The sequence below is a fragment of the Gymnoscopelus microlampas genome, assembly GCF_963454915.1.
Source record: "Gymnoscopelus microlampas genome assembly, chromosome: 3".
Classification (NCBI taxonomy): Eukaryota; Metazoa; Chordata; class Actinopteri; order Myctophiformes; family Myctophidae; genus Gymnoscopelus; species Gymnoscopelus microlampas.
In genome coordinates this window covers 32,748,367-32,765,592 of record NC_139940.1, presented here as the reverse complement: position 1 = coordinate 32,765,592, position 17,226 = coordinate 32,748,367, and the positions used below count along the sequence as shown (strand labels likewise).

The 17,226-nt window shown below is 41.9% G+C and overlaps 1 protein-coding gene across 2 annotated transcripts in view; it reads left to right on the top strand.

Annotated features, from left to right (window-relative positions):
- The window catches only part of dnah5 (dynein, axonemal, heavy chain 5), a gene marked incomplete at both ends in the record, with an annotated part of 164,451 nt that overhangs the window by 83,165 nt on the left and 64,060 nt on the right, over nt 1-17,226 (top strand). For both annotated transcript variants that reach the window (XM_084052448.1, XM_084052447.1), the window contains 6 exons: nt 4,242-4,509; nt 6,476-6,599; nt 7,182-7,289; nt 10,376-10,490; nt 11,670-11,846; nt 15,727-15,930. In XM_084052448.1, the coding sequence (XP_083908574.1) occupies nt 4,242-4,509; nt 6,476-6,599; nt 7,182-7,289; nt 10,376-10,490; nt 11,670-11,846; nt 15,727-15,930 (996 nt within the window). The remainder of the gene's footprint in view (nt 1-4,241; nt 4,510-6,475; nt 6,600-7,181; nt 7,290-10,375; nt 10,491-11,669; nt 11,847-15,726; nt 15,931-17,226) is intronic.

The following is a 17,226-nucleotide window of genomic DNA, read 5'->3' as shown; positions in this document are numbered from 1 at the left end:
TGACATTTTTCTACTGTACCATTCATCCTAAGATATCATAACGTCATAGAAAAGGTAAGAAAACCTTAGTCCAAAATTCCCCTTTAAGAATCATTTTACTCTCACTCACGCACACAAACAGTCACACCACAACGTGTAAAAAGAATACGTGAAGATGTGAACAAGCAGTGTATGTTTTGCATAATCGCTGATTTTCACAGTTTCTCATGGCGACAGTGTTGACCTCAGGTCTTAATGGGTGAAAACGTGTGCTCTGGTGCCAGGGAATGGTTGTACACACAGCGTGCACAGGCAGTGTTATCACTCTCTTGATTGTTCAGACCATTCTGAAGTCACAGTCAGCTACAGAGCATGAGACAAACACAACTTAACACTCACCTCTGTGTGTGTTTTCGCTCTTGAATTTCATCTCAACAGTCTTTATAAAAGCGTCTCCACTATTTTGAATCATCAACATGCTGTTTTATAATAAGGGAAATCGGCGGTGGAGCGTTCACGCTGTGTTTCCTGCATCAAAGAGTTTGAGGCAGAGTGAAAGAATGAAAGAGTTTTTGTGAGTTTTCTTTTTCTCCAGAGGTGCTCTGAAGCAATAATAATAGCTTGAATTTATATAGCATCTTTCTTGAACCAAACAAAACAACAAACAACTATTTGACATAAGCCTGAGAGAATAGGTGTCTCTTCAAGGCAGCCTTAAAAGAGTCCAGTGTTGGAGCATGGTTCCACAGGGTGGGGGCTCTGTCCCCCAAGGTTTTATCTACAGTATCTCCTTCCCTTCCCCTGCCATCATCTTCTTCATCTATTACCACTCTTTCTGCCTTCCTCTTGCTGCCTTGCTCTTCCTCTCGTCAATGTGTTCCTACTCTAAGTCACATTTATTTTATTTTATTTTCTACTTTAGCAGACTCCTCCACGTTGCTAAAAGTAAGCCGATAATCAGTCCTTCCTTATCTCTGTGGAACACAGCAACATCTAGCAAACCTTTTGTGCCCAAGGCACACCAGTATTAAAGTCAAACTCTCAAGGTACACCTGTATTCATATCTGTGCAAAATAAAAAAAAAATTTTTTTCAAATACTTGCTGCTTTTTTTGTTCTGGTGTCAAAACATGGGTAATCAGTGGTCTAGGACTCTCCCAAACCAGGCATCGACAATGGATCATTTGGGCTCTTAATTACATCCATCCATCCCTTATTCCTTTCCTCTCATCCTCCTCCTCCTCCATTTCTTTATTTCTCCCTTGTCTTTGTCACTGTCTTCTTTCTCTCTTTCCTCCCCCTTCTCCTTCTCCCTCTCCTTCTCATTTCACCTCCACCTCCAGATAACAATTCCGACACCAGCTGCTCTGTCCGTGGGGGTTGGTTGGGGTGTAGGATGTGGTTGCCAGGAGAGACTGGTGTTTTTGTCAGGGCTTTTGTTTGTGTTCAGGTGAGGTGAGGGGTGTGTGTGTGTGTGTGTGTGTGTGTGTGTGTGTGGGGATGTGTGGGGGTGTGGGGGTGTGTGTGTGTGTGCGTGTGCATGCGTGCGTGCGCGCGTGTGCGCGTGTGCGAGAGAGTCTTTGCAAGACTGTTTGATTTGGGTTTGTGATTGTGTGTGCGTGCCTGTGAGAGAGCGGAGATAGAGGAAGGGAGCACTGTTATAAGTGAGGATGCACACTATAATGTGTGCGGTATGTATGCTGCTTTTAACCATACAGTAGCATATGTGCGCACCAGACCCATTGAAAGAGACGGTGGCCACATGATCACGACACAAACACGATCATGTGGTTCATATAGCACGCGCGATTCATCAACGCCTATTATGAGGTCAACGTTGGAGCTACACAATAGAACCCCTCTCTCTTATCTGGTGCACCCCCCTCTCTCCCGCCATGGCACTGTAGTTCTCTGAGGACCGCTGTCATGCGAGAGGCTATAAGGGCAGCACCAGTGAGGTGATAAATGGAGAAGAGAAAAGAGAGATGTTGAATGACATTACAGTAGGGTGGAGAAGATATATAGGGAGGTTTTAATAGTGTGGGGAAGGGCATAGAAGGACGTAGAAACACATGAAGATGGTACGAATGACGGATGTGTATGGAGGTTTTGGAAGAGTGGGTAATATTTCCCGATTCTATAATTGCATTATGGCAGGCCTCCTCTATAAAACATTAGTCCACTGACTTGTAGACTAACTTGTTGAATTGAGGATGTTCATCCGCTCACTCTGTTGTCTGAGCTTTGACGTTAATACAGGGACTGGTAGCATGTGACAGCCAAGTTGAGTTTAACCCATTGAGAACTGGAACGCATCTGTGTCATTGTTTTGATTTGAGCTTAAAAAAGCATTATTTTACACTTTGGCTATTAAAAAATCGTGAAAATGGTTGCAAATCTTTGAATATATATTATTTTAAAGCGAACATTTTTAACTAAAATCTTTGCTTCTAGGGGTCGCTGGAACAACATATTTTGAGATGGGGGTCGGCGGCCAAATATATATTTTCACATGAAAAAGTTTGAGCACCACTGATATAGAAACATAGGTTTTTCAGAATACTGTTGGGATTTAGAAGACCTTTGCAGAATCGGCTTCAGGTCTTAATGGGTTAAGTTTCGTTGTGATTCATCCACAATGTGTATTAATCTAATGAATCAGACTGGCATTTTTTGTTGTTGTTATGATTGATCAAGAAAGTTTAAAAAAAGTCTTCTATTAGTTAAACTCTTCACAAGCATATTAAATGTACCTACATTTCAACTGATCAAACATACACAAGACTTCATATTTAATAAAACATTATATATAATACTTCCCCGATGCTAATTAAGATGTTCAAAAGTTACGTGATGCAATACAGCAATCCCCGTGTTCAATTTGATAGATTTCGGGACATTTGTGGAAAATGTTCAGGAATAAACTGGTGAGATACAGAAGTGGGTTTGTAGAAAGGGGAAGGAGAGATTGGTGGTGAAATAGAGGGAGGTACAGTATGGAGGAGATACGGTAGTGATGAGACCCATAGGGAATCAGCAAGACCATATAGCATTATTACTGGGTTTACGTAACCACTGCGAGCGGAAGCGGTTGCATTTTCCATTTTGAATGATGTGTAGGGCTGTCACGATTATGACATTTTGCTTGACGATTAATTGTCGCTCAAATAATTGCACATTATGAATAAAATTACATTTCTTTTTGGTCTTTAGGCTTCGTAAACAAAGGTTGCACTGGGTAGATATGACAAATAACTTTATACTTTCGAAAAAAGATGAATAGTGTAAATAGCCGATCCACGAGCTCATTGCGACGCGTTTTGAGCTTGTAGATCTGCTATTTCCACTATTTTTGAAAATGTTTGAAAATATATGAATGTTTTTAACATGGAAATGATTATGGCGATTATGCAAAACATTATTGTGATTATCTCAAATAATTGCGATTATATGTATTAATTGTGACAGGCCTATAATTATGTGCCACAATTTCAAAAATAGAAATGATTCTATAATGTTGAATATAATGCTGCTGCATAACACAGCAACAGATGTTGTTTCCAGCGTGGGTTTTCAAATACCATGGCTCCGTTTGTCTTTATGGCACTAATTGTCTTTATGCCTAAAGTACATATTAATATTTTAAACTCTCCGGGTGGGAAATGCTTTACTTGCAGATTCCCAGAGCCAATTAAGGTCCAAATTGGCTATAACCAAACTGTTTTCTTAGAAAACGGCTTGGAGACAGAACCCTTGGGAATTATGCAGGTTCGGTATTCTCAATCTTCAGAATGTTATATAGGATTGCTTAAATTGAGCTAGTTCTTGACAAACATCTTATAGGGTTTTTCCACTCTTGTTTGACCCATTTATACTATACTGTATGTACATTGTATAAGAAATCAATCAGATTTTTACATTGGTAAAGCACAATTTCTATCTCTTGTGTGTGTGTGTTTGTGTGTGTGTGTGTGTGTGTGTGTGTGTGTGTGTGTGTGTGTGTGTGTGTGTGTGTGTGTGTGTGTGTGTGTGTGTGTGTGTGTGTGTGCGCGTGCAAATGTCAGCACATGAATGGATCACTTACTGTAAAGGTCATTTGGAAAACATCAGCATCCTTTAAAGTCCTGGATTAGTTAAACATACAAAGCGGTATGCATATACACTACATGTATACAATTGTTTGTTTGTGTGTGTGTGTGTGTGTGTGTGTGTGTGTGTGTGTGTGTGTGTGTGTGTGTGTGTGTGTGTGTGTTTTCCATCAAGGTGTCCAACTTGTTTGCTCGCGATGAGATCGACGAAATCCTCAGCGATCTGATCCCGCCCATGAAGCGCGAGTTTCCAAGGCGACCACCGACCAATGAGAACCTGAACGAGTTCTTCATGTCGCGGGTCCGACAGCACCTACACGTCGTCCTGTGCTTCTCACCCGTCGGGGAGAAATTCCGGAACCGGGCATTAAAGTTCCCAGCACTGATATCAGGCTGCACCATGGATTGGTTCAGCCGCTGGCCCAAAGACGCTCTAATAGCAGGTGTGTACTCATGTAGTAGGTTGTGTGCCCACAGTGGTAGTTGACAGTGGTGGAAAAAGTACTCAAATGTTTTACTTAAGTAAAAGTCATGCAATGTAGAAGTACTGAGTTACAAGTAAAAGACCGGAATTAAAAATGTATTTGAGTAAAAGTACAAAAATATTGGTAATCAAAATGTACTTAAAGTACCAAAAGTAAAAGTACTAAAATGTTTGAAAATAGCAGATCTACAAGCTCACAACGCGTCGCGATGCGACGCATTGTGAGCTTGTAGATCGGCTATTTTCAAATAGCCTAGGTATAAAATAGGGCTTAAGTGGTTAATGTATGTTTCATAATGTAATAATTTATATCTGCAAAGTAACTAGTAACTTGTTTTCAAATAATTGTAGTGGAGATGTAGTGGAGTAGAAGTAAAAGTATTAAACATTGGAAATACTCCATTAAAGTGAAAGTACTTCAAAATTGTACTTAAGTACAGTACTTGAGTAAATGTACTTAGTTACTTTACATCACTGGTAGTAGATCATTGTCCAAAATGTGGTGTCAGATTTCAGCCATATAAATCCTACTACCATCCCTAGAGCTCCATGATCTCACTAGTTGAGTTAAAAATGGAAATAAATACAATTAAAATAATATTATATGCGTGTACTGTATATATTATTGGTGGCAGAATTGGGTGTGCCGTGGGGGCACATTATTGTATAATGACTGAAGAAGGCTGCCATAGAGGCTGCCTATTAGATTATGAGATCAAAGTTGACATTTTTCACCTGAGGGTGGCACTAGAGGCCAGGTCATGGGGTCACTCAAAGGGTTAGGGTGAAGCATGAGTGAGCACAGCCAATTCCATGACAACTCAGCCTAGAGATATTGTGTTTGGATGTTCGGCTAAGCTACAAATTCACCATGCAGAGCGCTGCGATGCGCTGTGAGCTTTTAAAACGGTTATTATCGGTGCACAGCACCCATGCACAATTAACTCATTCAATGCCATGCTCATTTTTGAATTTTGGCTCTGAGTCCCACCATTCAAATTCATTGTAAAAAAAAAAGTGCTTAGGAAGCGAGATACAGCCTTTTTAAGTTATAGCTTAAACAAGGAGTGGATGGAGCAGCAAATCTTCAAATCATCATATCTTGGGTTCTGAACATGTTTTTCAAAAAAAAAAAAAAAAAAAAAAAAAAAAAACTTTTATTTTTTTAATAATTTAAATTTTTATTTTATTTTTTTATGACGTCTTTGACGCCTTTTGGCGCTCAGGGCGTCAGGCCACATGACTTCTTTGACGTCTTTTGGCACTCAATGAGTTAAGTATAAGTCAGGCTTTTCAGTCAGCCACTAGCGAGTCAAAAAACATCGTTTTCCAAGTAATGTCCTGAAGCAGTAGTTCATTGCGTGATGAAGGGAGGGCATGAAGTCTGACATTGTGTCCTTGATGGGTGTTTATTCCCCACGCTGCTCTGTATTGGTCTATCAAATCATAATGGCTTTTGATTGTCACAACCATGGTTGCTAGATTAGTTCATCATGGTTACAAAAGACATCTCTGCATGTTCTTAATTTGCAAGCATATGAATTTTAAGCAATTAGTTATGTCAATATACAATACATTTAAAAAAATATATAAAAAAATCTTCTTCCTCGGAATACTCATTCCATATGCGGTTGATTTAATCAGAGGTTGCGTAGCAGTTGACGTTGTAGACACGGAAAACAAAATCATCCATAATGCTCCTCATAATCACTCAATCAACCACGCTTGGAAAAGAATCAAGTTTCAATTATAATTTGAAGAGTGAGAGATTGGCAGTGTACTGTAAGCGCTGGTTCATTTATATTCTAAATTGGCAATCTCTTTTCTGTCGCCTGACTTTTTTTTCTCCTTTCCCTCTTTCTTTCCAATGTCCTCCTCTCATCCCCTAACCCCCGTCCCCCACTTATTCCTACTCTCCTCTCCAGTTTCGGAGCACTTTCTGTCTATCTATGACATTGACTGTTCCTCCCAGGTGAAAGGGGAGGTGGTCCAGTGCATGGGCTCCTTTCAGGATGGTGTCGCGGAGAAATGTGTCGATTACTTCCAGAGGTACCACAATGAGAACAGTATATCTACTACAGTTTATGTCTGACATTTAAAACCGCTTAAAGCCTGATTTAAACTTTGTTGTAAGACGTGTCGTGATCTTGTTCAGCTATTTCTGTCATGCAAAAGCCGGCGTACAGCTGAGCAAATTATGCATATAAGATTTGGCTATTCTTGAGAATTTTCGCCCATAATGACAAATGTCCACCACAAAACAGAAGCTGTGTGTATTGTTATCACCATTTTAGGCAAGGAATATGTGAGCATGGAAGAGTCCAGTTATAACTGCATACAGTATGTAATAAACATATAAGTACCACATACTGTACTGTATTTGCTTCACTACTGCTGGACATACCCAAATTGGGAACCACTGAGATTGTAGCGGCTCATACCTGTATATATTGTCATATAACATATATATATCATATATGTCATGTGCTCCTACATACATCACTTAATGTATCACAACTCTTGGGGTAAGTGAAACAGTGAAATAGTTTCCCTGTTTTGATGATTTACGGCAGATGATTTCCCTGTTTGGACAGAAATGAAAATGAAAATTGTAATCTGTTTTGAATTCAGATACCGGCGCCCGACTCACGTCACACCCAAGTCCTACCTGTCCTTCATCCAAGGCTACAAGGCCATCTATAAGGAGAAGAGATCTGAAGTACAGACTCTGGCCAACAGGTAAATACACTGTGATCAGTGCATCACTACTCATACATAGATTTATAGTGTTCTTGTCCTTTAACTTATCCTTCTCTCCCTACACACTAAAATCCATATGTTAATTTAACTTAAACCACTTAAAACCTATGCCAAATTTGTTGAAAATAGCCGACCTACAAGCTCACAATGCATCACATCTTGTAGAGCTGCTATTTGTTTATATTTTAGATTTTTTTTGTCTATACTGACCTGCTCAAAATACGGATGCCAGGGTGGAAGGGGTTAACTCAGTCTGAAAATGGACCCAAACCTGATGACATTAGAGAAAGATTTGCTGTGCTTCAAGAAACCTCAGGCAAACACTCAGGCATTTAAGCCTTACATAGTGCAACATGTTTGGAGAGAAAGCAAATGGTAATTAATTGTCCTTCTGGCCTGTTTTAAGCTAAATCGTAGGCAGCTGCGGCACCAGTCGTGATACTCTCTCTGCAGATCATGAGGGGTCAGTTGTCACCATGGTGTGTTGGTGATGGCCAAAAACATTAACATGCCACTGTCAGCCCATCTGCTGCAGCCCCACTCCTATTCTCAGAGGCCTTTAAAAAACAACACTGGCCAAATATGCTAACCCGTGTTAAAGAAAGCAGACACAGCCTGAACTAAGCTTAGTCAATAGTTATCGACTCCTGTCAGTGAAGGATGATCACGCCAGCTCTCCCTGGGCCAGGACGCGTGCGTGCATGTGTGTCAGGAAGCTTCAGTTATGAAATAGCAATTTTCACAAGTTATCATCTAAGTTATCTTATGCTATCTAGATATGATAGACTTGGGGAAATGGCTTTAGGAAATTAATATCCACCTTGCTATGTGGTTAACTCCTCCTATATCAATTCTCCCCCAAGCTTTCCATTTATTTATTTTTTTGGGCAGTCATGAAACGTAGATCATGGTGAAGAGAAGGTCAGAGATGCGTCAGAGGCAGAGCAGTATGCTACGCAGAGCTCTACGTCACACAGACAAAAAGACACCAAAGTACTGTACTTAACCTCTTCCTTCAAATTCATTACAATGAAAACTCGGCAATACATATTTAGATTGATCAAGATTATTATTATTTAGGGGGCACGGTAGTGCTGTCACCTCACAGCTAGAAGGTCCTGGGTTCAATTCCCGCCGGGGACGGTGTGGGTGCTGGGGGCGTGTTCTCTCCTCCGCGTCATCCCGGGTCCCGTGTCTCCTAGGGTAGGTACCCTCACAAAAACATGCAGTAATCCTGGTCAGACGGGCGCCTGATGGAGGGGAAAGGAACTGGTTGGAATAACGTGTTCCTTCCACGCGCTACGTCCAACCGGGGAAACTCCCCCCTGTCAGGTGATAAGAAGCGGCCTGCTAGCTCCTCATGCATTGAAGGAGGCATGAGCTTCAGCTCTGGGCTCTCCCTAGGCTGGCAGAGGGAGAGTCGTGCCCAGCATTACATAGGCAATTGGCACTGGGTGAAAAAATATGGGTTACAAAATCGTGGGTTACAAATTTAGAGAAAAATAAAAAAGCGAGTTTAGAGAGAGAGACAGCAAACCGAGGGCAGAGAAAGGGGAGACATTAGGGGAATCGGATTCAAAATCGTCTCCTTGTGACTCACAGTGAGCAAGTGTTCTGTGCACCAACTGGCTGGCAATACATATTTTCACATCTTATTTTCGTATGTTATGAACATTGTTGAGGTATGCAGTGATGTATTCTCAGAAAAGTACAGACTATTTTAGTGCCTGTGTTCATTGGCCACGTTCAGTTTCCATGGACACACACGACTATAGCTATTTCCAAAACATGGCGGGCACCCTTGGCTGCCGACATCCCAGAAGGTGATAGAGGCCAAGTGTTTCAGCTGTTTTTAATTAATGTTCTATACCTATTACAAAAGAAAGCTGTATGAATTGGAAGGAGTGCTCAATAGAAAAATCTATTTTTCAGTTTGCTTTGTTTACTTTATGCAATAGCAATTAGCAAGTAGTGCCAGCTGGTATGATGGCATGGCACTTACTTCATCTCGGGGCCGAGGTGTTGGCCAGTGTAACATCCAACTCTCTGCATAGGAGAGTGGCCTCAGAGGATATAATTTATACATGATTTGTCGCCAGTAGACATGTGAAACCCCTTGTCAGCAGTTTACACAACTTGCTAATTTAAAACAATTATAACTAGAAAGGGGCACACAGTGAATCTCATATGTTAGAGGGAGAATATTGGTTGCCCAAATATGGAGTTCCATATGGCTCCAGACTGGCGTCCAAGTATTGACATCTTTTGACAGCAGTCTTGCCCAAATATGGAGTTCCATATGGCTTCAGATTGGCCCCCAAGTACCAACTTACTTAAGCACTGTTAACACCAAGCATGATAACTAAATTATAACGATAACTATAAATATGCTGCTGTTAAAATCCTACTGTGGAGTGGAGTCCATACCACAACTATAACGACAATGATTGTAGCCAATATTGTTTGGATCACTTTCAGAGACATTTTATGAATGATATCTGAGGAGATGATTATGGATAGCTATGCTAGCTGGTAGGCTAGCTGGCATTACCTCAGGTAGGCTACAACTATCTCACAGGTCCTTATAATTAATAATCAGAGTCAGATTATCCATAATATCCTATTGCATGCGTCTTTCTGCACCACAGAGATCTCTATGTCTCTCCCCCTCCGTGTGGGCTCTCGGCTCTGACACAGCTGGACTGCGCAGGGCATGTTTGGTGCCACTGTTTACAGAATGTTATTGTTCATCAGTGTGGAGGACGCTCACATAATTGTAGTTATAGTTATCGTGCTTGGTGTGAATGGCCCTACTACAATCAATACGATTGTCAGTCTTGCTCAACGGTGGAGTTCCACACAGCTTCAGACTCTCCTCCATGTGAGACTCCTGATTGGCCACAGCCTTGTGGGTCTGACTTTGAGGCACAGGAATGCAGTGATTGGAACGTTCAGGACAGTGGTCAAACCATAAGTTCTGATGGATTCCCTATACTTGTCTGCGTTACATCGCATTGAATCATGTACTGTAACAACTGTTGATTTAATGAATTCCATTCATCCAGGATGAACACAGGTCTCCAGAAGCTGAAGGAGGCATCAGAGTCAGTAGCGCTACTCAGTAAAGAGCTGGAGATCAAGGAGAAGGAGCTACAGGTTGCCAATGAAAAGGCCGACATGGTAGGTCTGGGGAACAAGAGTATGAACATTATGAACAACATGTGCATAATACAACGTGTGCATATGACTGTGTGTGCTCAAAAATAATGTTTTCCAGTTAACCTATTCAATCCGGGAGTGCATTTACAAATGTCTCCTAACACTTTTCTGAAAACCGTGTGTTGCTATAATACCAGTGGTTCTCAAACTTTTTCATGTCAAGGATCCCCAAAATGATATGTATTTTCAAGATTTTTCAAAAATAGCACATCTACAAGCTCACAGTGCGGCACTTTGTGCTGCGCTATGAGCTTGTATATCTGCTATTTTTGAATAGGCAAATAAATCTTAAAATGACACAGATGCGTTCCCGGTCTTAATAGGTTAATACCGTTCAATCATGAAGTATTACTAATCGCCCAAATGCACACAATACTGCAGGCAGCTCCTGCAGTATTGCTCCAGCCATGAGCCAAAATGTCCTTGAGCAAGATACTTAACCCCTAAACTGCTCCCGATGAGCAGGTCAGTGCCTTACATGGTTTCCGCCTCATGAAGTCTGGATTATGTGAAATAATGTCATCCGTGTGTGTGCATGTTTTAAGCACACGTGTTCTGTAAAGTGCTCATGCATATTACATATTATGTACTGTAGCAAGGTTATGTAAAACATAGTTAGCAAAGGTTATATAAACCAGGGGATTTCAAGGCTTTTCATCTCACCCGACCCCCACAATTACATTTACTGATTTAGACCACATGGAACCCCTATTCAAATATGTCCTATAGGGCCGTGATGTGAAAAGATATTTTGTTTCAAATTACATTACATTGTCTAAATCTCAATTGTACATAGAGTCATAGAGGTGATATTGAAACGTAGAGTTAGAATAATAGCCATAATTACATTGAAATTGAATTAATTCTAATGAAAGTAAACTACCCCTCATTTCCCACTGGAACCACTTAAAAAGGACCCCTGGATTTCCCCAGACCCACCTTTTGAAAACCACTGATTTAGACCATATTATTTCCTATTTTCAATGAATGTTCACCTATCATGACATGCCCAGAATATGGATGCTAGGGTTCACTAAAATGATCCAATCGAGTGTCCCGCGTGACAAGCACGCAATGTTATCGAATGCTATTCACGTTTGATTGAGATTGCATTGTGTTGGTGTCTGTCCTGTGTCCCAGGTGCTGAAGGAAGTCACCGTAAAAGCCCAGGCAGCGGAGCGAGTGAAGGTGGAGGTCCAGAAGGTGAAGGACAAGGCCCAGGCCATCGTAGACAGCATCTCAGCCGATAAGGCCATAGCTGAGGAGAAGCTAGAAGCTGCCAGGCCTGCGCTTCTTGAAGCAGAGAATGCACTGCAGGTAAGGGTGGTGGTGGGGATTATAAGCTTCTAGAAAGCACCCGAAGGAGTGTAACTTCTGAATCTGTCTTAATGGGAACTTGCCTGAACATCTTTCTTAAAGGGATAGTTCACCTAAAAAATTACTCTTTTCTATCGATTAGTCACCCCATGACTTTAATGAGACTTTAATGAGACTTTAATTCATGGATATTTTTTAGTTTTTGTCGCATTCCTAAGCCAATAATTTGATGACCAGCGGACCGGTAGGCAGCGGTTCCGGTGGGAGACACAAAGGAGACTCTTTGTGTCTCCTACAGGAACCACTGCCGGTCATCAAATTATTGAATATCCATGGGTTGATTAATTGATAGAATAAAAGTCATTTTGGGGGTGAACTATCCCTTTAACTTTCTCAATTTTGTGTGAGTCGTGAGGCTGTCACGACTCACCTTTTATTTTATTCTTGTCTCCTTTCCAATTGCCCCCCTCCGCCCCTGGGTCCTACCTGGTGGCTCTATGTAGAATATATCCATTCAGCTGGCTTCCTTCTGATTAGTGCTGTGCTGCATGTTTGTCTCATCGCTATTCCCACCTGTCTGCACCTTCTAAAAATACACTGAATGCTGATGTGTGGTGAACTGCACACACTCCCTTGAAATGAAATGAGCCGATATATACATTTTAGAGTCTAATGGAAGATTTTGTGGCAATAACCTGCTGAGTAGCCCGTTGCTGCATACAAACCAGAGAGTTGTGGGTAAGCAGTTTGTCTTACAGTCAGGTATATTATTCACTGTATCAGTCGGATCAGCAAGAAACTTGAAGCTACCAAATCAGCGCTGCAGGAGGCTGTTGGCCGTGTCCTAGAGCGGTGGTTCTCAACCTTTTCAGGCTGTGACCCCCCCCCAAGAGAATAATATTTGAACTGAATATTTGAACCCTGACAAGCACGTGGTGGATTTGTAGGAGTTGAGGCATTGCATTTTGTTTGGCTCGGTTTCATAGATAAATATTGTTGCCTCTTTCTTATATTATTTGACAATTTGGCCAATGTTTGACCAGTGTGTTGATTACTTTTGATGCAGTAATAATGGTCTTTCTTCCTGACTTCATGACTTCATTATTTTCCCTCGTTTGTGCCTGTCTTTATATATCTTTCTCACACTCTCTCACTCTGATCTGTGTGTTGTATCAGGAACACTGCTGGAAGGCGTTGTAGCTTGCTGTGTGGATGTGTGAAGTTCAAGTCAGCATGATGTTGCCTAAAGCACTTCCAGACAGACAGACAGACAGGCAGAGGGAGAGAGTAGATATGTGTGCACTGTTGCTGGAGGTGTAATTACAGCCTATGAGCAGGTGTGGTGGAATAATAGATCACTGATTAAAGACCTCCTGGTGGGAGTGTGCTTTTGCTGCTGTTCGTATCTAACTTTATATTATATACACATAAAACAATGCATTCAGATTGAAATCCTACAGTGGGTGAGATGCATTCATGTCATAACTTCCAGCGTCTCTTTCTCACATAAATCTGTCTGGTTTCAAATCGAGAGGGAAAAAATATCTATATCTATCTAAAAGTGTTATGCACCTCACCAGAGAAGGCCACATAGCAATTTTCCATAAATCTGTATGCATTCAAGCCACACTGACACATCTGATCACAGTAAGTCAAAATGGTATGATGGCCTATAGCTATGAGTTGAAGTGACATCCATTTTATTACTTCCCAGAAAGTACTGTAGGCTATATAAACACTAAACAAGCCGTTAATGAAATCACATGGCACATGTCATCGTGGCTGGAATGGAATACAAGAGGCGCTCGTCCCAAAACACACTTGCCCCGAGTCTAATCCGGCGGCCTCTGGCCGTGAAATGAATGGGGGCGAGTGTGTTTTGGGGTGAGCGTTCTGGTTACCACCGGAACGCTCGTAACACGTTTTTTTGAGTGGTGCCGAAGGCAACCACTCCTATACATGACTTTGTCCATGTGTCCGTATGTATGTATGTCTGTCCACAAACATTGACGACAACATCAATACGGGGGTCAATACGGGGCTCATCAAAGGCACCACTCACTTAAAACAGGGTGTGATTTTTTTTACTCTCTCTCTCACTCTGCTGCCTGAGCCCTGAGCGTGAGCAGCACAGTGCAAGTTAACGCCAGTCAGTCAGCGCCATCAGCGCCATGTTCATAATAGATAAATACACATTCAGACAGAACAGAATTAAAATATATATCATCAAAAAAAAAAAAATCATTAAAACAAATCATTATTTTTTATTTTTTCATGGAGCCCGAGGCTCGGCTCGGCCCAATCAATTAGCATACTCTTGAGGCCCGGCTCGGCTCGAAAACGTCGGGCCGGGTCGGGTTCGGGTAGAATTTGAGAACTCTAATAAACAGACAGAGATGTGTAAAGAAAGAAAGAAGAGTGACACGTTTGTGAGCTTGTAGATCGTCTATATCCGGTTTGCAACACTGGCTCGCAAGTCTCAATATGAGGTAGAATCCTAGAGGATTGAAAGGAGAGGAAGTGAGGAACCCAAATGAAACAAAGGAAAATAAGATGATATGAGTAGCATCTTCTGCTGGAAGAGCCTCTGGTGGGAGTTTCATGTTCCACTGGAGTAGATTGAGAACTAGAGAAGGAAAGAGAGGGCAACCAAATGAATCTCAACGGTACGGTCGTCTTACACTCTCGCTTCATGATTTTGTCTGTAATCAGTCCCTCTAGGTCACCCTTTGTCTTTCTCTGTGAGTCTCTCCTTCCAATACCCTCATTTGTTTCAACTCTTGCTCTTTTGAATCAACACAGAATCAAAACCCACCTCTTCAGGAAACACTACCCTTGCTCTTCGCCTTGCCTACTTGTTGTTAACTCCACTTATTTGCTTTAGCTCGTGCTCATTTGGTTTTCCTATTTGTCTCATCTGTTTAAGAAAGTAGGTCGCTGATATATTGCACTTTTACCTCAGCGCTAGGTGTACTCTTAGTTGCTTGTTTTAGAAGAGAATGCACTTAAGACTTCTGGTGTTAGTAGTTTTGTTCCCTACCTATTATGTTGAATGCACTTACTGTAAGTCGCTTTGGATAAAAGCGTCTGCTAAATGACTGTAATTTAATATAATGTAATGTCATCGCCTCTGTTTTACCTCATCTCTTTGTGTCTTCCTATGTAAATCTTCTTGTCCTTCCAGCACTTTTCCCATTGGACTCTCAGTCATACTGTCAGTGTGTCCCCAGGGGGTCCTTATCCTGTGCAAACTCATCTACTGCAGGAGACTCTCTTAGATATATCCTGCATTAGCACTGAAGCCACCTATTCAGTATAAATATTGTAAAATGGAGCGGTTCATTTAACACAAAACTAGTCTCTTAATCATGTTAGCCAGAATGCTCTTCACTGTAACCTTGACTGGGAAGTCATGACAAAACCATATCTATCCGTAACACATTGAAGTTATCCATTGTGTGTAATAGTATTCTACTGCTACACTATGCAGGAGGGGTTTTGGTTAGAATCGCTAGTAACGTTGTTTTAAGAGCAATACTACAGAGAAGGCAGTGGTAAATCAGGAGTTTAAACAGACATTTAAAGCACTCCACACATTGTGCCACACGTTGCCCTGTTGTAGCCACGATACACCACAGCCTCTTGTGTATTACTATTAAAATGCAACCTCTTTTCAGGGGGAAAACCGAGTATTATTGTAGCTCAACTGACTCAACTTTGGACGATGCCCAAATCCCTATTTAACCAGTTTGCTCCTATTTTATACTTAATTGTAAAATATGTTAGCACTCTGTCCTTTATGACAAAGTGGGGTCCCCACTAGGGGTCCTTGACATGAAAAAGTTTTTCATTTACTATCAACCCCCCCCCCCCCTTCCAGACCATCAAGCAGTCGGACATCGCCACGGTGCGCACGCTGGGCCGTCCGCCCCACCTCATCATGCGGATCATGGACTGCGTGCTGCTGCTCTTCCAGAGGAGGCTGAACCCGGTGAAGATGGACCCGGAGAAGGGCTGCACCACGCCTTCCTGGCAGGAGTCCCTCAGACTCATGACTGCTGGAAACTTCCTGGGAAGTCTGCAGGTACACCGACATGAAATATTAAATTGGGAGTAAATGCAGTGGAAATGGAAAGACATGAGAGCTACAGCATGAGCCCCTCTGGCAAGACTCCCTCAGGCTCAGAACCGCTCACAGCTGCTTCCTGTTTACCCTAAGGGTGTTCTTGACCCCTTGAACCCCAGCATCCCTATTCTGGGGCAAACATTCGGTAAAAAATGCAGATCTACAAGCTCACAAATGAGCTTGTAGATTGGCAATTTGTTGGACAAGAAAGAAAAGAAAATAAGGAGCGAGCTTAGTTTAGACCCCTGGGGAACTCCGGTCATTAAAGTGCATAGGGTTCAAGTGGTTAGATGTGTGTGTTAAATATAGGCCAATCTAAATAATACAAAATGAAGAAAATCTGCAAGAAGGCTTCAAGGCAGCAATTATGATGGCTGCCCAGAAGGTCCTTGGTTGTCTTGGACTTTTCTTGGGTTAAAATTATGTAATCTTATGTAGCTTGTCACAAACCTTAGCATATTTTAAGTGTTTTAATCTTAATAATACAACTGAAGATAGCTGTGACTTAATTGGTAAACAGCCAGCATTGGTAAAGCATGTTTGCGTGGCATTAGTCATACCCAAGTTTGGATAAAAAAAGAACCAAGCACCAACTCGTTACATACTGTACATCCATTTAAAAAATGCACTTTTATTTCTCCCGGGATCAAGTCTCCAATGTTCTGCACATCTTTCCTTCCTTTTCATCATGTCTACCACTGCCTGTCTCTTTCCACCATCTCTCTGTCTCTCAAGCTCTCCATCCCTCACTGGTACAGCTCTCTCTCTCTCTCTCTCTCTCTCTCTCTCTCTCTCTCTCTCTCTCTCTCTCTCTCTCTCTCTCTCTCTCTAATCTACCACCACCACCACTACGCAGCAAAGTCTTCAGTGTCCATCTTGAACACTGAGGATTCTACTGTGGCTCCATTGTTCTCTCCCTGTCTCCTTCCCCACGCCTCCTCTCCCTCATCCATTATCTCCTCTTGCGTCAGGATTTCAGTCACCTGTCTATCTCCTCCAGTCTCTCACTTCTGACCCCTTTACTGCTCCTTTACCATCTTATCTTATTTTCTCTCTCTCTCTCTCTCTCTCTCTCTCTCTCTCGTATTCTAGATGGCAGGTGTGGTGGATGTAAGTCATTTAGAGAAGCACTGATTTATTTCAACCACCCCTCTCTCATTTTCTCTCTCTCCCCCATCTGTCTATCTCACCATCCCCGGCCTCTCCATTCCTCCCTCTTTTTGTACCCTTCACTCCCTCTCTCTCCACCCTCAC